Source organism: Calonectris borealis, chromosome 4 (genome assembly GCF_964195595.1).
Source record: "Calonectris borealis chromosome 4, bCalBor7.hap1.2, whole genome shotgun sequence".
NCBI lineage: Eukaryota > Metazoa > Chordata > Aves > Procellariiformes > Procellariidae > Calonectris > Calonectris borealis.
In genome coordinates this window covers 18,090,372-18,114,153 of record NC_134315.1, presented here as the reverse complement: position 1 = coordinate 18,114,153, position 23,782 = coordinate 18,090,372, and the positions used below count along the sequence as shown (strand labels likewise).

Here is a 23,782-nt window from a genome sequence, read left to right as displayed (position 1 = left end):
ATAGGTTTAGGAATGAAATATGATCAAATTCTAATGGCTTACTCTGGAAGCACCTATCAGCTGAGCAACAGTAACGGAGCACTGCTGTTGTCTACTCATGTTTCTAGTTGAAATATGTTGCCTTTTTCACATAGTTTAAGCTAAGTTTATTGACCTTATTTACTATGATGCGTTAACAGTACTCAGTAACCAATGCTTACAGTGGCTCAGCTGATGTGCAGTTAGTTGTTATACTACCAGAGCTCTCCTGTGTGCTGGAGGCTTTTTGATCTCAGTTCTCTCGAGAGGTATTCAGTATTCTACAGAAATGAAGCAAAATGGAACAGCATGAAAACTAGGATCATGCTTTTGGAGCAACAATATTTTTCCTTTGGGCAAGGAATATAAAAACTGGTTTCCATGTACGCAAAAAGAAAGAATCTTTTTATGAAGCTGCTTACATTATGTACTAACAAGACTAACAGAGTCAGCTATCAATATCCCCATGTACTTTACTTGATGATTTATTTGTTTCCATGATTTTTATGTACAATTCTTTATCAAGATTTCAAAGCTAGCATTATTTTTGCCTGCCAGCTGACAAAAATGTGCATTAACTTGTCATCATTACCTTTTCCTTACAGAACTAAAAGGGAACTCCTGGATCATAAAATCTATGTGCAGTGTCCTATAATTGTATTGATCAACTAGTCAAAAGCAGTATTAAAGCCACTATTTCTGTTAGGAAGTAACCAAGAATCTTATTATTTGGATGGCTAGAAATTGTCATTGAAATTAATTCAAGGTATAAGAATGACATCTATGTATTGTAATTACCTTCTTACCACACAAATTTGTCACTGACTATACCAAGTTTGCAGAAAATCTGACAGCCTTAGTAATCGACAACTCAAAGCTACTTTATAATGGAAACTATATACTAAATCCAAGTCACTTCTTCAAGGACCCCTAGTTAATGTTTATATACAAAATGTGTGTTTCATTACTATGTGCATTACAGGCAATAGTTAATAAAATATCTAGTCATCCATTAATTGCACAAAAGAAAATTGTAAGGTTATAGTTTTTTCATGTTCTATCTTTTCTTCATAGATAATACAAAAGTACCCTTTTCAGTGATGCTATAACTGTACTTCTCTCCTAACCAGTATGTAGATGCCAATATTTTACAATTGAGAAAATTATACTCCAGTTAGATGTCAATGCAAACTCAGCTTAAGACATTCTCACTTAAATATTCTAAAGCTATGTATTTAGGCTTTTGAGCACTTCAGCATTGTGTATGGTATATGAAATATTTTTCCATAAAGTATCCTGTTATTTTTTCCCTGAAGTCACGCCTTCATTAGGTAAAAGTGTGTTTACGGTTTATTAAAACAGCTGTAACACTGAGGTAGAACTATCTCTGTTGCCACCTGTACAGTCAGATCTTAAATACATTAGCTGTCTTACTGCAACAATTCACTTGTTTTTCCTGCCTGTACACAACCAGACTGTCTCTATGTGGTGCTGAAGACCACTTAACTTGTGCTTTTAGTAGGAACAGATAGGTATACATTTTTTTATTGCTTGGGCTTAAAGCCATCAGGAAGTGTGTGAATGTACTTAGTCCAGTACCAAGACTGCATTAATTTATCCTGCCTCCCAGTGGAGCACGGTAGCTCAGGCTCAGCTGTGCTGGTTCAGACTTGGCATTTTACTTGTATATTCCCTTGTCTTCCAAAGGGCTCGGAGGCAGCAGAACACACATAACCCTATTGCTGCGGAAGTACTGCCTTTTTTTCATATGGAAACTACAAACTGACTGTTTTCAAGTAGGGATTTTTTTCTTAAGCTAATGAAATCAGTGAAATTCATCTGAAGTAAGATTGTACCTTTTTAATGTAGTTGGCATTCAGAACTTTGTATGACTTGGCCTTTAGGCACTTAAACACAGTTTTAACTTAAAACGGGTTACTACTAGAGAAGTCTTCTGTTTTAATTGTCTTTGGAAGCTACAGCATTTGGTTGTGACTATGCACTGACATTTAGAGGGTTATATAAGAGCTACCTTTAGATGTAAATATGAGATTACAGTTGAATATTTTGCTTTTTTCATTCAGGAGGAACTACTAGAATTTGGTAACAGGGCTGTTAAGAGCTATAGCTGGTACTTTTAAATGTTTTTACAATGTTTACATGTTACTACTAAGATACTGGTATATCTTAGTATTTCATAAAAATAATAAATTGTCTCAAAACTACAGGACATTGCAATGCAACTACAGTGCATTGCCACTACATTCTTGGCAATGCACCTTACAGTCCTTATCCCCTGATTTTTGAGATGAGGAATGTGTAGTGGAGGACAATACAGCTCCCTGCCTACTTGTGCACCCAGATGTGTGAATGCAGTCAGCATGTGGCCAGGGAGTATAGTCAAATCGGAGTAGTGACAAGTGCCTCTTAGTCATCCAGTGCAGTCATTGTTCATGATATAAACATGACGCTGTCAGAGACTTGTGGGGCTTAAAGCTTTAAATTTTAATGCTTAAAAACTAAAAATTAAAACATAATTAAAAAATGGTGTAAGCATTAATATTTGGACTAGGCCGAATCATAGAATGGTTTGGAAGGGACCTTTAAAGTTCATCTAGTCCCCCCTTCAATGAGCAGGGACATCTTCAACTAGATCAGGTTGCTCAGTTTATTCAGACCAATTTAAATGTTCTGGATTGTTTTCACTTTTTCTGATGATAAATGGTGGTTAAATTTTCTTGGTTTTGTGATCATCAATGCAATCTCAGGAGGTGTCCAGCATATGCTTAGTAAGAATGTCGTCCTGAAACGGGAAGGTGAGTAGTGACTGTATAGCTCCATTGGGTAAAAATTACATGGGTACATGAGTAACAGTGTAGTATTATGATGTTTATTATTATGTAGCCCTTTAACTACATAATAATATGTTGATTCTGGCTCCTACAATACTACTTTGAAAGGGAGGAGAGAAACTGAAAGAAAAATATCTTTTAAAAAACACTGTATGCTGAGGTCCCTCTGAGCCAGTAGCTTGTCTCTGATGGTGCCCAGAGAGTTACAGGAATATGACATGCCTCTAGTGCACTTGTGTAAAGTATTCTCCCTGCCTCCAGTGATTTGTGCCAGTTTTCCAGAGACTGCCAACGTATCTTAGTACTTAACAACCCTGACAGGATTTTTCTTCAATAAATTTGTCCAATCACTTCTTGAATCCATGTGACCTTTTAGTGTTACAGACTCCTGTGACAGGACGTCTGTACTTAGTTGAATGTAACATGATATACTGTCTTCTGTTTATTTCAACCTGCTACCTTCTAGCTGTTTTGTAGTTCATATATTGAAAAAGGTGATGAGTGATCACTTAGTATTTACCTTCTCCATTATACTTTTGACTGTAGGGATGGCATGGGTGAGGTTCAGTTTGAGATTAGGATACTTTAATTTAGCGTTCTTCATGTGTACTGTATGTCCGAGCTGCCAATGTAATCGGTAGAGCCTAGAGAGTAATTTAGTAGACCAACCATTAGGGACTGAACTCAGTTTCATGAACTATTTAAAACTAATGTCATTTGAGATTTGAGCATAATCTGTCTAGTTCCGGAAAGGCATAGTTATCCTGCAAAACCTATGGCGTATTTGCCAAGTCCTGTGTGGATGTTTTGGGTGCCTATAGTATCTTAAATGGCACCAGATCTCTGAGGTTAGGCAAGTGATTCAGGACCTCAGTGTCTACCTCAGTGAGCTGAATTGCTCTCAGGTCTCTGTCAGCTTTACTGACTGGATCTCTGTTGATGGACTATAATGGAAGTTTACACAAATGGCACACCAGTGAACACCTAAATCCCAGTATTTTAATCTCTAAGAAAGTTATCTCATGTTCTCTTCTTAGCTGTGTCTCTTTCAGAGTTGGAGAGTCATGTTTTATTGTGTTATTTCTTGCATGGAAGCTTTTATCATGATTGATTATTCTTGCTGCTTTTTAGTATACCTTTTTTCAGTTCAATTAGACTCTGCTTAAGGGGACGGGGAACCATAACTGCATGCTGTATACAAGATGCTGTATACAAGTCTGTGAATCACAGACTGATGGTTGTGATACAGAGAGGTTTCTTCATTTGTTCTGCATTTGTTGCTTAGAAGTCCCATTATCTAGCTGTGTAACTGCTGTCTTCATTGTATATTTTATAGCTTCAAGATTTCTTTCCTGAGCAATTTCAGATTCTGTCAGTGTGTATGGAAAATTTAGATTTGCTCCTTTAAAGTACATTATATCACATTTATCTACACTGAACTTTAATCTGTCTTTTTACTGCTGTGTTTGTGAGGTTCTTCTGCAACTCCTGTAGTCAATTATCACTTTTGATATTCATTTATTTTTCAAAATTTTAATAGATGTATTCAGTAGGATAGCTGCTAGTACATCACTCTAGAGACTCTATTCATGATCTTTATTCTGAAAACTGACTATTCTCTCTGAGTAGAGAATATATTTAATCATAACAAAATAAGAGCATGAACTGCATATTATTAGGATAAGAAAACTGCAAGGCAACTGAAATCTCCACAGCCCCTAGAATACTGTGCTTTTCTTTTTTAAAAGTGTATACATAACAAACTGGGAAGAAAAAAGTGACAACCCTTTTGTTAACATAGTAGCAGCAGAGGGTCTGTGAAACTTTCACATGTATTCCCACTCTTGAATTTGCTTACAGCAGCAAAGAACTTAAATTTTGATGCCTGCAGTAGTAGAAACTGGTATTATTAATTCATGGATACCTGAGGGTTTTGATGGTTTCTTTTCTTAATTAGCAAAGTATGTAGAACATATAAAGAAATCCTTTTAAATTTTAAAAATTCCTCTATCAGAATTTCACCTGCAAACTATAGGAGAGTAAGAATTTGATCCAATCTGTATAATGCTTTAGTCTGGATTAGGAAGAAACAGGCCTCATTTTATCTGTGCTTATCACAGATCTACATCAAAGACAAAACCTGCAATAAACATTGTGTTTTAAATAAATTATAATATTTGTCTCCACAAAAAGATGTATTTGGTTGGGAAAATCTGTTTCACCCTGGGCTGTAATTAAATCAATGATTCTACAGTTTACATTTGCAAGATTTCCAAATTCTACTGTATTTAAAGTAAGGAAATACTTTGAAAAACAGGAATCAAGTGAGAACTTGCTTGATTAATTTGTTTGTTTACTGCATTTATTGTAAAATCGGACAATGTTGCTTTATCATAATCTGTAACAAGTTTTTAAAAGGTATTTTGGAAGGCTAAAGTTTCAGATAAATATCTAGAATCATCAAAAAAAAAAATCCTTTGAAAGCACTGAACATATGTCTGCAATTTTAGACTCCTTAAAGATCTTTAAAAATCTGGGACGTAATGAAATATTTTCACAAAACTGCGTGTTAATTTGGCAAATGAATTTTGTCAACACTGTATATAGATCTGGTTAATGAGATGCATTAGCTTATATTTTTGAAGCATAATAAAGCTCAAACGTCTGGGATATAAACCTATCAAGCTCTCCTATAAGTTTTAGACATACATAATAATATGTATAAACCCAGACAGCTAAATTATCAGTGAATTACGTGGAAATAAGGCCTTTTTATTCCTTGTATTGGCACAGAATTGTTGACTTCACTTCTGTACTAAAAATTGACCTGGACTACAATGACCTTAAAATGGACAGGCAGAGGGCATAGATATAAATGTGGCTTATGTCGAACAAATCTTCTATTCTTGCATGTTATCTATCTGAAACAGCTTCATAAGATGGATTTGAACTCAACCAAGACTCTAAAAGCCAAAGATTTATGGAGATATTTGAGATCTTAAGGAGTTATGCAAGAATTTCACCAAGACAGAGATTACAAAAAGTCAACAGAAAGGACTCTGAAATCAAACAATTTCTGCTTGTCTACATATGTGTGTGTGTTGATTCGCTTTATCAATGAATAAGCATAATCTTTTAAAGTATTTTCATCTAGTTCTGTGTTTTTAGTAGACACAAATTTTACATAATTTAACTTTTACTAAAAAATAATGTGATCCTCTCTGACAGCATTTGAATACAGCTTAACCTGATAAATACTCTCAGGATGAATTTGATTCACCTCAGGGAGAACAAAGAAATAGAAATATATTTCATGTAAATGTCATGCTGACTGGTTTTATTTATTCTAGCTTTTAATTACATACAAAATCTACAAAAAATACTAGTGCTTTTGATATTTAAGTTTTGCAAAATTATTTCAAAGTTATGTAGAAAAGGATTTTGACAGATAAGATACAACATGAATCAGGAACTGTAAACAAAAGGTTTATAACATCATATTGTAGGGAGGCAGATGCTACAAAGATCTGGGTTAGAGTTTGCGGTATTTCGCATATTAATTAATGATCTGGAAGTAAAAATAAACAACATATTAAAATTAACAGATGATACTAATGCAAAGGGAATCATAAACACCTAAAGAAGATGGAAAGAAAAAAGGAATATAGATGGAAAACAAAGTAAACTGCATTCAGTTTGGAAAAAAGTTTGTTTTTCCAAGATCCTGCATCAAAGCAGGTGTGCATGGTATCTGTATGCCCAATATCTGTTTTGGTTTGTAAAGTGTTGGTAAAAGAACATGAAGTGGATATACAGAATTGAAGACAATATGAACTGAGACATTAGTGCATGATGGAGAGAACCCCAGAAAACAGAGAAACAGAGGAAAATGAATCTGTTTCAGCTTCTGAGAATTAAAACTTGTCTCTTCCCTCCGTATGGGACTCTGTCTCAGCTCTATAGAAGAAGGAAAAGCTGGGAAGTTGGATATGCAGAAGAAACAATAACGAAACAACCAAAGACCTGAAGCAATTCACTTCACTTCTATTACCTGATCTAGACACCTGTACTGGAAAGGGAAACATTGTCCTTTGGAGGCACCTGTCTTTCTCCATTGAGTAACCTAGATTAGACGTGTAGGGATGAAATGGATGATGTTAGGTGAGATGAATCCCATGTCTTGTGTGCAGGAAACATTCTTCTAAGAATGAAATGTGCAGAGTTTTTCTCGTTGTTTCCTTGCAGTAATTACTAGTGGCCTCCTCTGACCTTCTGTTGTAGCTGTGTTTCAGAACAACCAGTTTCTCTCAAAATTTCCATGTCAGAACTGGAGGAATCTTTAATATTTCCATGACTGTCTAGGAAGACCTATTTCTTGAGGTGCTGAGGAGGCACTGCTTACAAACAGAGTCATGGCAGGTGTATTTGTGACTAGTGTAAAGAGAAGGGATTAACGTTGAATAGATTTTATAGAACAGTTCCAGAAGAAATTTAACTAATAAACTGCATGTGAGTTTCCCAGCAGAGGAGTCTCTGTCTAGAATTAACTTTTGTGATCCTCAAATTTGCTGAAATTGTTGGGATGCAGTATTGGTGCCTTTTTTAGCACCTGCTCTGCTTGTGGAAACATTCTTGCAATATAGTTTTACTTTCCTAACTCTTAAGTTGCCTGGCAATTATTCTGCTTAGCTTATTAAAACTGTAAAATACAAATGAGGGACAGCTGGATGTCTCTTTAGTAAAATTTAGGCCAGGGCTAATTTTTGTTCGATCGCACTTGAGATATCAAGTGCAATACATAGGCCACTAAACTAAGGTTTTCTATGTTCAGTATTGCACTGCACTAGGCAGAAAAATAAAAAAGTAAAAAATGGGAATGAATAAATGTGTATGTGGGATTTCCTTGTATAAAATTTAAACTAAAAGGGGGGAAAAAAACGAAGGAAGAGACAGAAAGAGACAAAAACATGCCAAAAGAGATTAGAAACCTGTAGACATTTTATGCTTACAGTTTCTTGATACATTTTTAGTGTATCAATGTATTTTTGGACTGACTGTAATACATGGTACATGTAGGAAAAAGGGCAATATGTTCAAATTTTAAGAATGTAAGATCAACTTTTCCTCTTCTAGTATGGATCTCTAGATAAGGGAAACCACAAGTACTATGGATACTGTGGGACATTCAGGAGGGTGAGGCATTGCACAGTGAGCTTCTGCCCAAGGAGACATCAGATCATCTAAACACAAGCAGATTTCATACAGAGACATTGGCTACCTCTGTGCTGCACCCCCCTCCCACCCCTCCAGGATCCGAAAGGCTTTATTAATATGGTTGGGGCAACGGATGAAAGGATTTAGATTGACCCTGCACTAAAAGAGAATCTCCTGAAGCAAAATCCTTTTTTAGTACAGCAATTAGAATTCGTTCTGGTGCGGGACACAAGCGATGCAGCTCTTCTCAAGCCTGAGGAGCTGTGGAAAACAGCTTGGGTGTGTTTTTACCAATCTGTCATATAACTCAGTTGCTGTAAAATCAGTACAATGTTTCCCAATACATTCAGTTTTGGAGAACTGTAGGGAGGCAGTAGCCATTGGTATTACGCTAGTAACTCGAAGAGTAACGTAGCGCTCTTTTCATTTAAAAGCAATTCTGTCTGTATTGTCAGACTGATCAATTTTGGAGCTGCTTTTAAAAAGCTGTTTATCAACACAACTGTTAAGAGGTTTATATCACATTAGCCAGCAGTACGTACACTCGAAAAGTACAGATGTTGAAATAATTTTTCAGTATTTTTCGTTACAGCTCATAAAGTCCCATATTCATGTCACATAACTCCAGTCTCTTAAATGAGGTATCTGGAATAGGAATATAGTAGCTATATTCGGTAGGGAGTGAATGGCATGTGTGAGGGTCTTAAATTTCGTAAAGTACAGAGCAGCAGCCCTCTAAAAATTAAATCTCTTAGGAAGGTTAAGATACTGAGGGATCAGTTTCAGCGCTCAAGCTTGAAGATTAAATTTAAGGGCATGCATTTTCAAGTCAAAATTCTTCATTGTGGTTCTAGCCACTATTGAACAGAAGTGTCAGAATAATAGAGCAGGGAGGCCAGTTTCTTCCATTCTTTTAGATAACTAGCTCAAGATGTTGGTGATGGTCTAATGTTCAGTGGAATTTGGGAAACCTCTATGATGAAGTCAGGCTTTATAGGAACCCAAATTCTACCATCAGCCTGAAAACAACATAATATGAGACATGCAGTGCTGATTTACTAAATAAATTAATCATTAAGAGTGGAAGTCTTTGAGTCACAAAGGCCAGATGTTCATCTCTGTTTTGCTGGTGGAATGAAACACAGAAATGTGATCATCAACATCTGACCTAGTTAACTGCAGAGTTGCCCAAACTAATTACTGGTCATTCTAAACCCATGGGCAAAATTAATCTTCTCCTTGTAGTTTTTATGTCTGTCTCCTGAACAGTTAAGAAAGGTTCATAGAATGATTTTAGTTAGTGGGAAGAAGGAATCTGCTTGGTATCCTGCAACAATTTCTGTTTCAAAGGAAAAATGGTTAAAAATAACAGAGAAGAATTAACAGCATGTTAATGCTAAGGCCCACAGATATACATATCTAAATGTAGACAATGACTTCTTGTCTGCTTGTCTTCTGGAATATGATGTTGTTACTCTCTTTTGTCACATATTTATCCAGAAATGTATCCAGACCATGTTTTGCATTTGTGACTTTTTAAGATTTCTGTACTTAATTCATTACTGCCAGGGAGGAAGTTGACTACATGCAAGACGTATTTGTGTGTTTGCTTTCATTTATGGATGACTGAAATTCAGTATGTTATTCATATACAGATAGCACAAAAAATGGTTGGACATAGCTAAGCAAATTCAATAATTCTGGAGACATCCTCAGGGCTTATACAACACAGACTACAGAACTGTGACACTTACGGTGGGCAAGACACCTATTGGTCTCTCAATTGAGGCTTTCCCTGAGGAAATACTAAAGATGACAGGGCCAACATTCTATTATAATTAAAGAATTACTTGTGACCTTGCTTCTGTATTTATTTATGTACTTAAGACTATTATTTTCTCAAACATTGTCTAGGAATCTTTTGATTAACCTCTATGGGCTAGGGCCAGACTGAAAGTATCTGTCATAACTTGTATACAAATTCCAAACCTAGTTTTGTAGAGCAATAAGTTCTCTCTAAAAAAAACCCCAACCAACCAAACAAGTGGAAAACCTCCACACATATGTTAATACATAATGTGTTGTTCCCCTTGAGTTAGATAACTATGCCCAGTAGAAACTGAATTAGGCCTCATGTGTCCTAGTGGGTCTCTGAAAAGACAAGCATGTGTCTTTTCAAGGCAGTTACTATGTTTTGCAATTATGTATAACTGTCTTTTAAGCTTAACATGCACGTTTACCAGTTTTGACTGTGAACTCGTCACTTCACTTCTACTGTGGGCTTCTAATAGCATTTTCTTTTCAAAACAATAGTAGCATGCATGTACAACAACTTCTGTGAGAGGTCTTTGGTGTATATCATGGGTAACAGACGAAGCCTGCTTGGGGTAATAATTTGTCTTATAGTTATGAGATTTATTATTCTGCATTTTGTAGAAGAAAATAAACCATCAAAAGGTTTAAATCAATTGTTTGAAAAATTTGCTTATTGTCATCAGAGGCTCGCTCTAATCTGCTAAAATCTGATTTCTGAGATTTATAGCTGTTACTGAAGTGAGGGAAAAAACCCAACTGCCTGAATGCTTCTCAGAATCCAGCCAAAAGGTGCTTGCAGTCAAGTAATGCCTGTCTTGAAATGCTGACCAAGCTAACTTGCTAGGCATATGGCTTCCAGGAGTGCATCTTCAGTGGTGTCTTAATTTGAGTCAGGAGTGCAAAATTTAATCCTCCTTACAAACTTTCCTTTCATTTACATCACAGAGTGAGTTTGGTCCACATGAACTGGATGTCAGGACTTCAGGTTTCACTCTACAGATCTGCTACTACTGGTCCCCAGCACTTGCTAATGCTAAAGGCAATGTGGCAGGTAGTCCTCCTGCACTGAAGGCTAGGTGAACTGGACTACAAATACGGAGTCAGTTAGCTAGAGAAGGGGCCCTATTTCGTTCCTTGTATCAGAGATCAAACTAGGGGCATGAAGTGACAACTTGCCAAGAATAAGAAAGGAAATTTCCGACAAAAAGTAAAAAAAAAAATTGTGTCTCACAGTATTCTCTTCCTTCCCTATAAAAGGTTTTGCATTTATAATTGTCCCTTCTGTTCCTAGTGAAAAAAAAAACACTACAAAGAAACAACATCAACAACAAAAAATTAAAGTGTAGCAGTTTAATTCTCTTTCAGCATTTCACACCTTGATAAATTTAGTAACTGAATTAATGATTACTATTTACTTTAATTTCCTATTATTTTTCTTGTTCTATAGGTGATATATACCCTGAACACTAAGAATGATGAACATGAGGCTAGTATACAGGCTTTGAGAGAGGCTCATGAAGAAGAAATTCAGCACATTCTTGCTGAGACAAGGGAAACGATTCTCCAGTGTAAAAGCAAGGTTGAAGAAGAACAATTGCTGAGAAAACGTATTCAGGCCCTTGAAATTGCAGTAGAACAACACAAGAGACTAAAGGAAGAAGCCTTGGCAGAGTTAACATTGTGCAAGAAGCAGGTGGAAGAGAGGGAGCCGAGAACAGAAGGAAAACAAGCACAGACAGTCCTTTCTACAGACATGGTAGATACCAATGCAGACTTTGAAAACAAGCTGCTACATTTAAATCAGGAGTCTGATGGATTGCTAAATGAATGCAAAGCATCTAGGAGAGCAAATTTAGATAAAAAAGTAGTTTTAGATGAAAAATACAGTGTGGAAGGACAAGCTCTAATAAATGAGATGGAAAACCTGAAGAGTAAGAACCAGAGCGCAAATGAAGAATATACTCAGAAAACAAGCAAACTGCAAGCCTCTTATGAGAGAGAAAAGGAGGATTTGAAAAATGCTATGCAGCAATCTGAAACAAAGAAGAATTGTCAGCAAAAAGAAATGGAGCAAAGGAAGAGCTCAGAGGCTGAGGAAGGTTTTTTGCTGCAGCAAGTAAAGAAGCTGGAGGCAGACCTAGAGGAGAAAAGCCGGAAGATAAATGAGAGGAAGAAGCATTCCCAGAAGCTGAAGGAGAGAATACAGGTAGAAGTATGAGACTGTGATCCCTATCTCTGCCTATAAAAGTGCAAATGATCAATTCTTCAAAATTCGGGGGAGGAGGGGTCTTTTAAATATCATATTGAGTCAAATGCTTTGTAAGCATTAAAGCAATTTTAGAGGCTTAGAAGAGAAATAGGAGGGATATAGTGCTGAGAGTTTTAAAGAAGGAGTTAAGATGATCAGTAACTCATGAGAAGTCTTTGAACACTAGACTTTGTATTCCCTGAGGGAAGAGTGAGGTAAAATTTGTCTGTTAACTGAACAGAGCTTTACCTTTCCTGCCCAGAAATGCGAAGAGAACAGCAAGCAGGCACTAATGCTAGCAATGACTATTTACAGAGTACATTCTCCTTTTCCCTTGTGGTTGCCAATGACTCAGTGCATGGATATGAACAGTGTTAGATAAGAGACCTGAGTTGGCGGGTTAGGAATCAAGTGCTTTGTATTGTATGACTCTTGCAACAGTGGCTTGTACCAAGTGACATTTAATGAAGTGTCCTTTACACCTGTGAAGTTTTACGTGCTGAGCCATGAGACTTGCACCATTAGTTCTCACCTCGCACTTTGCCTGTCTACCCTAGCTGCTGTATATCTCATACATTTGCAGCACAGCTCTGCAGCCACTTTCTGCTTAATTGCATCATGTGTAAGATGCAGTTTCAGAGCTTGGCACATCATGGGCAATCTGCCAACCAGCTGCATTTGGTACATAAGGTCAGGGTGTGGGAGAGACACTGATGAACTGTGCTGATGCTGAAGCACCCAGCCATGCTCTGTGCTCAAGAATTCCACTTCCTTCTAATACTATTGGTCCTTCCCATCACATAAACTCACCTCCCAGACCTGTCCCTATGACAGCAACCTTGCATATTAGATAAGAAAACACCTTGAAGATCTAGACTTGCAAACTATATTGAATACGCCTTCCCCAACATTATTCAGACTCCATTCTCTCAGTGTGTAGATCTGTAGCAGAACAACCTCTATCTTCTGCAGAAAAGCGGAGAGGATATAGTGGCAGAAATGCAGATAAGCCATTTTTAAAAATTTTTTAAATTGAATCAGGGAAATCCCTAATATGTGTTTCAATAAGGAAAAGTGTCCTGGCTTCCTGTAGAAGTTTGAAGCAATAGAGGGGAGGAGGGAAAGTAAGATCCTGATTTCTTGTGGGTACTTGAAGAAACATTCAGGAGAAGTGAAGAATGGAGATACGAAAATTTATGCACATGGTTTACTGTTCTGATTTATTGTATAAGAAATGCAGTCTTTTAGGAATCAATAACGTAAAACATGATAGGAACTGGAAATAAGGTGGTGTCGTTAGCAATTTAATTTCTAAATTCAGTATCAGCTGGATAAAACTGAAATATTTTCTGAGGGACATATGCTTAACTTGTACATTTCAGATCCTCTAAATCTATGGAATGCGGCTGATTTATGTACCACTGGAGCATATTGCCTTGAATCTTTAAAGAGATAGCCTCAGACTAGGATAAATCTGGAAGAAGGAAAACAGTTAGACACAATGTTATTTTCTGTTTCTTTCCAGTTTCCAAATAAAAAAGTAGCAGTCTCTCCTTTCTAAATTGGCTATTTCTATGCCACCATTAAATACTACATTTTTTTTTCAGAATCCTGTGGACAATGACAGACTGGGAAACAGAAGTATTACTTTAATCAGTAATACCTCTGATCATTAGTAAATACTAGCAAGAAAAGCTATTATAAGGCTTGAAAGCTAAAAGGACTGATGTTTAAGCAAGATGAATTTTCTGTTTTCTCCTTAGTGTATGCCAAGAGGTTTGAGACCTTTAGATGAAAGGCATCACATTAGTGCACGTTTATTATTATTACTGTGGAAGAGAGAATACAAAGGATGAAAAGTCATTAAGTTTGATCTGTTCAGTCTCGTTTTGGAAGAATTTTGGCATATACCTGAGGTAAAAAGAACAAGCTCGCCTTTAAGTTTTCAACTACAGAGAGTGTTAAATACAAGTTAGTTTTAACCCATGAGATTTTACTCAATATTCATATAGGAACACATGGCAATTTTGTCTGAGGGAATATTGCTGTCTTATGTTAGACACCTGGAAACTGAGACTAGAACTTCCAGAAATAGAACATTAAATATGGTTGTAGTGGTTTAATCCCAGCTGGCAACTAAGCCCCACACAGCCGCTCGCTCACTCCCCCCTGGTGGGATGGGGGAGAGAATTGGAAGAGTAAAAGTGAGAAAACTCCTGGGTTGAGATAAAGACAGTTTAATAGGTAAAGCAAAAGCCGCGCACGCAAGCAAAGCAAAACAAGGAATTCATTCACTCCTTCCCATCGCCGGCAGGTGTTCAGCCATCACCAGGAAAGCAGGGCTCCATCACGCGTAGTGGCTACTTGGGAAGACAAACGCCATCACTCCGAACTTCTCTCCCTTCCTTCTTCTTCCCCCAACTTTATATGCTGAGCATGATGTCATATGGTGTGGAATACCCCATTGGTCAGTTGGGGTCAGCTGTCCCGGCTGTGTCCCCTCCCAACTTCTTGTGCACCCCCAGCCTACTTGCTGGTGGGGTGGGGTGAGAAGCAGAAAAGGCCTTGACTCTGTGTAAGCACTGCTCAGCAATAATGAAAACATCTCTGTGTTATCAACACTGTTTTCAGCACAAATCCAAAACATAGCCCCATACCAGCTACTGTGAAGAAAATTAACCCTATCCCAGCCAAAACCAAATTTTTGGTTCAAATTTTTGCCTTTAGTTATGGACAGACAATTCCCAGCAAAGTCTGTAGGAGCCAATTTTTCTGGTTTTAGGCATCTGTATTATGGATTATATTACAAACTATTGTACTTCAGCAACTGGAAAAAGCCCCAAACTATTATTCATTAGCTTTTAGCACAAGGTGTCATGAAATTAATGGAAGTATATCCTGTTCACACATAATCTCAGAGATCTTTTAGATGGTAATTCTTGAGGAGTGTTCACTTTACAATGATGCGTACATCTGAGGGAATGGCTCCACATTACAAATATTCTGGCAGCAGAGACAGTTTAAGGGTATGGAACAGCAAAAAGTGCATTTAAGCCAGCTCTGTAGGTGAAAGATTTATATCATGGAACTGTGCCAAGAGAGAAAAGAGACCATTTATTTCAGATGACAAAAAAAAGAACATGGGTAATAAATGTAGAAGTAATGTCATGCACATTTTAGGATTTGGAAGTGTAGCTTAAGGGAACACAACAAGAAATTCTGGGATCAAAAGGTATAGTGAAAAAAGTGGAGGAAGATCTAAGTGTAATTAAAGAGAGAAATACACTTCAAGAGAAGGAAATCCTGCAAAAAGCAGGTAAGATACTCATTAATGTCATTCTGAAGCATTTCTCGTTAGTAATCACTCACATTGGAAATTCCACAAGTTAGTTATCCCATTTGAAATGTAAATTTTGATACCACAGAAGATATGGAAACTATATTGAATTCCCAAAGCAAAGCTTTTAATAAAGTAGATGAACTGAAACATCGAATAACACAGCTGCAGCAAATGACTGCTAGCAAACAGAGCCAGAACAAGAGCGGCTCTGAAGATGTGCAAGAGCTTAAACAGGTGGTTTGCTCTCAAATATTCAAAGGCATGGCATGCCAAAAGTACTGAAATCAATGTCATTTTTGTTTTAAGATTAATGGCTTTTGGATTATTCTACAGCAGTCAATCCCTGTAAGATTCCCAGATCTCTGACCTCATCCAGTGGAACACTGACTCGTATTCATACCCTGAAGTACGTGAGTTGCTGCAGTGATGGCAAAGAAACTACTGACGTCCTTGAGCTCAGCCAGGGCAGAGTGTTCAACTTCTTCTGTAACCAAAACCTTAATGAGAACAAGATCCAAAGCAGACCAATTGAGGTCAAGTTGGAATACTGATTTTGTTTTTTAAATATAGAAAACAGTTCTTCTGAAAAGCTGTGCGTAAATAATACCAGGAATAAACTCAGTACAATGAGGAATGTATGTATCCTGAGAGTTCCTTCTGTACAATGTCTCCCCTTAAACAATTGTCCAGCCCTGAATCTTTTCTATATTTTTTAGTTCTCCTAGAATATTGTTATGCTAGCATTCTGAAAATTAGACCTGGCGTCAGAGAAAAAACAAAAACCAAATTGTCCTTTGTGCTTTTTCACAGAACTACGGTTGTCCTTGAGGAAGCCTCTATGGTTAGAAGTGAATCACACACCTAAATTCAAACCAGAACAGCAAAAAACCCCCATTCCTAGACTACAGAATAGCCATTCAGCCCTGAATCATTATGGTTCTACATTGTTAACTAACATAAAGCCAGTATTTTTCAATGGAGTTGAATATCCACCTAAATAGCATATTGCCTACAAAATAGACTACTGTGACCCCAGAATTCTACCCTGGTTTTGTCATATTATATAGCTAGTGTGTTTTACAGACTATCGAAACTGTAGCTATTTAAAAAGAGGGTATGAATAAAAGACACAGAGAACTTGCTTTGTTAAGGCAAGCATCAGTCCCATAAGGAAAAGATTTGTCTGAAGGGATAGCTGTTAAAAGATCTGGAAGATCTTGTAATGAAGCATACAAGGGAAATCAAGCCAGTCTAAAACTTCATGAAAGCCGAAAGAAAAAAATGCAGAAGGAATGTTCTTCTATTTATAGATGCTCTAATTCATCTGGTTTTAATCTTATTGGTCACAGTGACATCATTTGAATTATCCTCACTGGAGGCACTTTGAATTAACATAAAATGCAAGGATTTTCTCACTATGGTCTTACTGGAAAAAAAAAAAGGAAAAGAAAAGTCAAGCTGATGTATTTCTGGGAAAAGCTCCACAGGCAGGAAGGTGAATTTATCCTTGATGTGATAAACTGCCTTCTTAGCAACGCTTATCCTTGCATGCTTTGCATGTGACAGTTGGAGTGATTAATATAAGGTCCCTCCTAAAGAAAAAGGTATTGTAGGTGTATTCCAATTTCTGACTTCAATTTCCATGGATTGTTGTTGTGAAATACTCAGATACATTGATTTAATCAAAATTTTGCATTGTTTAGGCAGAGGATCTAATTCTGCAAAGTGTTGGTAAATGGATTCAGAGTGCAGGTGTAACCAATGAAATGACAACTAGTTACAAACAAATACATGCATATATATGTCCTTATTTAACTTCAGTCAGAAAGAATGCTCATCTTCTTGTGGATCCAGATAGGTTACCTGAGCAATACCTTTTCTTAATGTGTTTTAAGTGGCTGAGCTGTAATTTTTGTTGTTGGCATGCATTAGCAGTGATTGGCTTAAGAGATTCTTCAAAGAATTTCACTTTCATGAGAACTGCTGTCTGTGGCTGAATCCTTTGGCTTCAGGAAATTTGCAATCTGTAACGTTTCTGTGCAGTAGGAACCTAAATGTGAGCTGAAATGAATTCAAATGGAGGAAAAGACGTTTAATTTTAAGCACATGCTTTAATGCTTGGTGAAGCTTACAACTCAGTGCATGCCCAAGTGGTTTGCAAATTTGGGCATAAGTTAAGGAGGAATTTAGTTTCTGTCTTCTAATGCACTTGTGTATTTGTCAGATATCTTCTAGACAGAAAAAAACTTGATTAGAGCAGTTTGTAGAATTGGACAATCAGACTACTGGTCAAGTGTTCTTTAGACCCTTTTTGGTGCTAATAATGTACTTCTACCCATTTTTCCCAGCTTTAATGCTGCTATACCTTTCTGAGCTCAATATTTACTTGAGAATAATCAAATCACTTGCTGACAAGTTGTGAAGTCGTAAAAAGCATGCAGCTCCTATCACTAAATGTTGATCTTCATAGTACCTTCTAGATTTTGGAGACTAGGAATTGTGTTAAGTCCTCATCAGAAGAATTAATTTCTGCCTATGAAACTGCTGAAGTTTATATATTTATGCAATCTCATTTCTCAAAAAGGAGCCTGTGTGCGTAAATTATTTTATCTGACTGTGAAAGTGCTCACGTTTGATCAGTATGTGAAGATGCAGTTCTTCAAAGTCACAGTTACAATATCAAGTATAAGCCTTATGAAAAGGACTTTGCCTTTTATATAGTGTATTCTTTTACATGAATAAGTTTGTACCGGTATACTTAAAATGATGCTGGGCTGAAGCTCTTAATGTGAGTCAGATCAAACTTAAATATCAAACACTTTATACTTTAGTAAAAAAGGCATAATAGTAGGAATTTATTGCTATAGGCAATAAATATTATTGCTTATAACCATCTCTTCTTAGAGACTCATATTAATTAAATCAGAAAAAAACTTGAGTTTTAAGTACTTTAAGTACTTTACTTAAGTAAAACTTAAATAAAATTACAATATTTTTCATTACTAATGCTATTTATATCCTCTGATGCAATTAAGGCCTACAACAGCTGTTTGGGAAGTACTATATCTATTTTCCAGATCGAAAAATTAAGATATAGAGAAGGAAGTCAGTTGGCAGAGTTGCAGCAGGAATGCTGCAAACATCCAATCTTCAGGTTTTAATCAAAAAGACCATTATATACTCTCCTTTTCTTACAGGCAAAACAAAAGCTAATTTCTCCCTTGCGATATTCATATGTCTGTGTTTGATTCCATCCTTTAATTGCTACCTAACGTTATCCTGTTTTTAAACTGTGAAATACTAATGTATTTTCCTTTATTTAATTATGAGTTGCAAGGAATATGTCACTATTGCCTGTGCTTCTGTTTCCTAATATCATGCCATGCTCCCAATGATTATCACTTTCTTAGTTTTTAGGTACTTTGTCTGTTATCTTGAATTCTTAAGTCATTGTGCTATAAAATGGGAGCGGGGAGTGGGGCTGTGAGAAGGGGCTGTACAGGATGGGGGAGGTGTTAAATTGCTATTTTTTCACTATGGAGTTTCCTCCATTTGTGGTGGCTGAAAATATGGTAGAATATTTTTTTGAGTCAGCAAATTGGCAGAAATAGGAAGAGCAAGCACACTAATAAGTTTGTAATATGTATCACTTTAGGACATTTCTAGAAATTGCATATTCCGACTTTCTACAATAAACGATTGCTCACATTTGCTACAAACGATTGCTACAAGGTCTTGGTCACTATCTTGCAAGTGGTATTATCATTGATTTTTCAAAAACTATTTCCAGCAATAAGGTGATAATATAGTCTTCAATTTTTTTTTTTATTTTATTTTTACTTCCTCACTGGGATTTTCTTTATGGATGCTATAGGATAGTGCTTCTTTTGATTCCCTTTTCCACTAATTGCCCATTAGTTAGTCATCTGGTTATTTATATGGTCAATGTATATTTATGTTTTTTCACATCTTGTGGGTGACTCTTGCATACTAAATTATTTTTGAACACTAACACCAGTCAAGGCAGAACAGTCTGACTCTTCATGCTGTACAGTTTTCCACCTCAGGGAAGCTTTCAGTAGAAGATTAGGATTAGGATGTGAGCTGTATTGTCTAACAGCAGTGTTAGAAAGAACCAAACCAAACTGTTAATACTTCCATGATTGAATAATACATGAGTGACGTTAAAAGACAGTAGCACGTATTATTGTGTAAAGAGTAGCATGTATTACTGTGTAAACTGCCCTATTATCCAGGTTAATGTAGAAGAAATGTTTTCTTTTTTGTGCTGCATGTTTTCTCCCAGCTATTGCATGCTCTTTTTTTTTGTTTTTTCTTTTTTTTTTTTTCCCCTTTAGGAGCTCCAGACACAGCTAGAGGAATTTAAAAGAAAATCTGAGCGTGAACTAAAGCAACTAGAGAAAGAGAAAGAAGTCCTAACTGGGAAACTTCAAAACTCTTCTCTTGAGGTAAACTGGGCATAAATGTAACCCAGTAATAAAAGGGGTCTTCATTTCTCCTCTCATCTGAGAGATTCTTGTTTAGATTTTAATCGTATTTGCTGTGACTATCATTCAAGAAAATATGCAAGGACTCTAGATAGAAATAACAGAAATTACTGCTCCTGAAGTTCTATGAAGATTTTGACAAGCCTATTTATTTCGATAGATTTCATGTATCACTAAGGCTTTTTGGTGAGGAGTTTGGTTATATCAGGGTTGGATGGTGACTCTGACTGTTCGTCTGTATACAGGGCTAAGTGAGATTAGAATCTTCCTTACAGCTCTTGTTGATTCTGATTTTTTTTTGTGTGTGTAGACATGTAGAAGGGCCTACTTGCTTGCTCCCTTGAGCAAGAGAATTGAATGGAAAAAAGGTCACATAGATCATTGTTTCTGTTCTGCCTGCTTGACAGTAAGGGTCATAACTGAAGCAGACTGGAATGTGCAATAATTTAGTATATATTAGTAGTTAGGTATGCCTCCCTCTAAGTTCTCAAGCTCAAGAATGAAATAGAGAAAGCATTGTGACCCCGAAGTAGCTTTGAGGATGTCATAGCTTATGTACTGTTCCCCACTCTGGTTACACCTAAGTCATAATGCAAATGTGTGGACATGGATTAATCTGGAAATAAATACCTGAGACCTGTTAGTATTAGATTATCCACTTGTAACAGCTGTAATGTATAGTCAGTTGCAGGCCAAGTGATGCAGATTTTCTAGATTAGTACATCTACCAAAATATTTATACAGGAAAGTGTAATTATTTGAAAAGCCATAACCGGTTGGATAAATAATTTTCTGCCAAAACAAAAGCAGAACCCCTACAAGGCAATTATTTACCCAGGTAAACATTTTCACCTTTACGATTTCTGACAACTGTGAATACACGTTTTCTCCCTCTCAGGTGTTCCTCCTTTGTGTTGTTCAGTTCTTTTTGGCAAATGCTATCTGCTTTAAAATGTTAGGTACAGGATATTTCCTTTTCTTCAGTGTGATCATGTGAAGTTTTTGCCTGTGAACATTTTGATACTTCTATCTCATGGATAAGCTATAAAACAACTGCCTTAACAGAACCGAAATCAGTGCCCTAGTGAAAAGTTCTGATGATGCTCAGTGCTGCATTTATTTTTCTACTCCAAGTATATCATTGCATTTGGTACCTTTTTCAGAAGAACAATGAAATGATTTGTAATTGTCCATTCTGGGAGATTATGGACGAATGGATACGTTTTCACCATGAGAATTTGTCATCCATTTCTTTGTTTTTTCCCCTGCCAATCCAGGTTTTGAGGCTCCAAAATTTTATTAAGCAAAATGAAGATATTCCCAAATATACAAAATTTCTTCAGTCTAGTTCAAGAAAAAGTAATGAACAACAGGAATTAGGTAGCTCACACTGTGGAACTACTGAATTACAGATAGCCACTGTTGTTCTAAGTGGCTGTCTATAATTTCCATTGCTTTATATCTTCACTGCTTCTAACCAGTTTCACTTCCAACAAGTTCAGTCGGAGCTTCCATGGGAACAGCTCCACAAAAGTTGAAGACCTAGATCTTTCTCAGCTGGCATTTGTAGATTCTGAGTGGCCATAATAAGCTCTTTTTGAGTGTTCAAAGACAGAAAAATGACAGATAGTCTCATCAGGGGGCTAAGCAAGATGTTGGCCCCCCTCTCCTATCTGCTTCCACTTTCCCACATGCCGTTACTCCTGCTTGGTGCAGCAAGTTCCAGCAATCAGGGCATGTGTTGTGGCATTTATTATGTAACACCTGCTTTTTCTCCCATTCATGCTGTACTAGCTGTACTAGTTCTGAGTGCAGCATGGTCTTTTCCCTTTCATTTCTCCTGTGAAACGGATTTGTACATTCTGGTATCACAGTTGGATTCTGACATTCTATCCATTTCCCAGTCTTAGAAATACAGAATTTAAGTGTAGTTCTCAATGTTCTTAAAGTTCTAGCTAAACCCTGTTTTTAGGTTTCATTACACATTTCTGCATGCTACTGTTTTGTACATGTTCTACTCTAAGAGAATTTCAGGTCAATCCAACCTGTGTTGACCTATCCAGAGTGACTTCTTTGCACCTAGTGCAAAACATGATTTCTCATAAATCAGTCATCTTTATTCTTTTCCAAGCTCCCCTAAATGTACATATTTCTACAAAAATATCTTAGTCCATTCAAAGCTGAAAATTTACAATTATATCTCTGGGTAATGCCTGAAAGTTATACTGGTTTGAGGTGTGAGGGGAAGAGATGCAAGAGGGGAGTAGAGGCACACTGTCTGATCTCATAGTATTGTGTATATGCATACAGGTGGTGTATTCCATTGAAAGGTCTCAAAGAAATTGAAAGGCTTATTATTGTTGTTCAGGTTTTGCAGATGGAAAAAGTGAGGCAGTGAGTCATCAAATTACTTTTCTTGAAGTCAACATTCAGGACAGAAAAATATCTTAGAATCTAACAATGCTCCCAAAAGGGAGGAAATGCTCCCTCTGAAAAGAAATTTTGCATTTTTCTTCGCACTCTATAAGTTACTTTCTGAACTAATTACTTGGCAGTATTGCCAGGGAAATGAAGTAATTTCAACTTAAAATTATTTTCTTCTGTAAATACGTGAATATTCACAGCCAAGAAACCACCATTTACTATACAACATTATGTTTCACTGAGGTCATGATTCCCATCTGGAAACCTTTGCAATGGCGCAGCCCACAGCTTCTGCCTCAAAGGTTAGGCAATGTGCTGTTACTAATCCAGTTCTGACTTGGATAGAATTTCAGATCTAAAAATAGCTTCGTTGACTGCATAAGGCACATTTTTGGTTGGGCTGACATGGCTAGAACACTATGCAGAGTAGACAGAATCATGATAATTTCATCTCTCTGGGGATGCACTTCAAAGTGGCGGTATTTCTGTATTACTAAGATTCTTCTGAATAAAGAAATCAGATTCACACGTGTGTGGTCCTTTGGAAGGAAGGATGTGAGGTTCTGTGTGAGTGGAATGCTAATTCATTAGGAGTCGTTCAGTTCCTTGCTTTTGCACTACAGGATCTCTTCAATATATGTTAAAGGGGCTATTCTGGAATTAGAAGGTACATAAAATGGAAGCGCAGGCATCACCTTGTCATGGTATATCTTTGAACAATGCTAGCACACCAATGCCCGAAGCCTTGATGGAGATGTTGTAGGTACCACCAAATAGCAGCTGTAGAGATGTGCCGGTTGTGTTCACACCTGTCCCTCCAGTCAGGAATTGCCATAAGTTTAGGAAGGCAGTTAACTGTGATCTTAACTGAAGTAACTGTGAAATAAGCCTAAAGACAACAGTAAAATATGATTTCATTATTTTGTTGTTATTTCTTATATTATGTTACCGTTTTGATGTAATAGCATCATAGTATGAGTAAAACCCTGTAGCATTTGGGTGCCTTATTTTAACTCTCTGTTAAATTCTCAATTGTAGTGACTTCTATAATACATCAAAAGGCAGTTTTAAGTCTTTTATATAAATTCATCCCCTAGCAATGCATTGAGAAACTTGGATCTTTCTACTTAAAAGATACAGGAAGTCAAATACTCTGTCTGATTCCAACTTTAGATCTTGCCTTTGAGATTTCACACTTCTTACGTAGAATAAATAAAAGAAGGGGAGAGCAGATATGAGATAGACTTCAAGTATTCCTAGTGCTTGCAAGCACAGTAAATTAAAATAATCAAAGCAGAAGTCAAACAGGGGACCCAACTGTGATGGCATGCACAGCCTTATACTTGCCCAGTATTTTTGCCCA

General features: G+C 36.8%; 1 protein-coding gene across 1 annotated transcript in view; it reads left to right on the top strand.

Annotated features, from left to right (window-relative positions):
* The window catches only part of FAM184B (family with sequence similarity 184 member B), a 45,805-nt gene that overhangs the window by 5,941 nt on the left and 16,082 nt on the right, over positions 1–23,782 (top strand). The window contains exons 2-3 of the mRNA XM_075148829.1: positions 11,347–12,105; positions 19,846–19,956. Of these exons, the coding sequence (XP_075004930.1) occupies positions 11,347–12,105; positions 19,846–19,956 (870 nt within the window). The remainder of the gene's footprint in view (positions 1–11,346; positions 12,106–19,845; positions 19,957–23,782) is intronic.